Consider the following 684-nt stretch of genomic DNA (forward strand, 5'->3'; position numbering starts at 1 on the left):
TGAAAATGCCTCAATTAATCTTTTTGTTAACTACGATACTAAATGTGTATGTAGCTAACAAAATACTAAATGTGTACCTTGGTGCAATACGTTACCATCATATATTCCAATCTTCTCTTTTCGAACCCATTTCGTCGATGTTGTCTTGTCACAAAAAGTCGGTGACTCAATTTCTAAAACCTTATTATTACACGCTTGTGAGTGCTCTGGAGACGGAGAAAAGAGTAACAAGCGATCATTGTGCAAATCGTCAAGTACCAAACCATCGAAACTTGATGTTACGTCTTTCATGTCGATAAAGTTGAGTAAAAGCTTGGAAGCTACATTTATAGGTTTGTCCTAAAATAGATGTGAGCAACAAAATAGACATATTTTACTATCTTATACTTGTTATTATACCGATATTTAAAAACGTTAAGTGTGTGGTGGTTCAGCAAGTATGGCTAAGGTAAAGTTGCATGTTGGTGGTCGCCCTCAGTATAGAGCTCTGATGTTTTATTGTGCAGGGTAAAGCGAAGAATGTAGTGATCAAGATGTTGAGTGCAGCAGGCACAGGGTACGTTAAATACTTGAGCTGTGAAGAGAATTTTATCACACCAACTCACTATAACGTGACCAGATTTTTCTACACCACGACAAAAAATCCGCGAAATGTTACGAGAAAACTTTCATTACGCAAGGTAC

At 37.0% G+C, this 684-nt stretch overlaps 1 protein-coding gene across 1 annotated transcript; it reads right to left on the minus strand.

Annotated features, from left to right (window-relative positions):
• Nucleotides 1-10: 10 nt before the first annotated feature.
• PHALS_10908 (uncharacterized protein) lies at nucleotides 11-291 on the minus strand (the record flags this gene model as incomplete). The annotated part of the gene is made up of 2 exons (XM_024726413.1): nucleotides 11-30; nucleotides 96-291. 2 exons carry the CDS (start codon nucleotides 289-291, stop codon nucleotides 11-13), a joined length of 216 nt encoding a protein of 71 aa, XP_024577093.1.
• Between the last annotated feature and the right edge of the window lie 393 nt (nucleotides 292-684).

The sequence above is a fragment of the Plasmopara halstedii genome, assembly GCF_900000015.1.
Source record: "Plasmopara halstedii genome assembly, contig: Scaffold_525, whole genome shotgun sequence".
Taxonomy (NCBI): Eukaryota; Oomycota; class Peronosporomycetes; order Peronosporales; family Peronosporaceae; genus Plasmopara; species Plasmopara halstedii.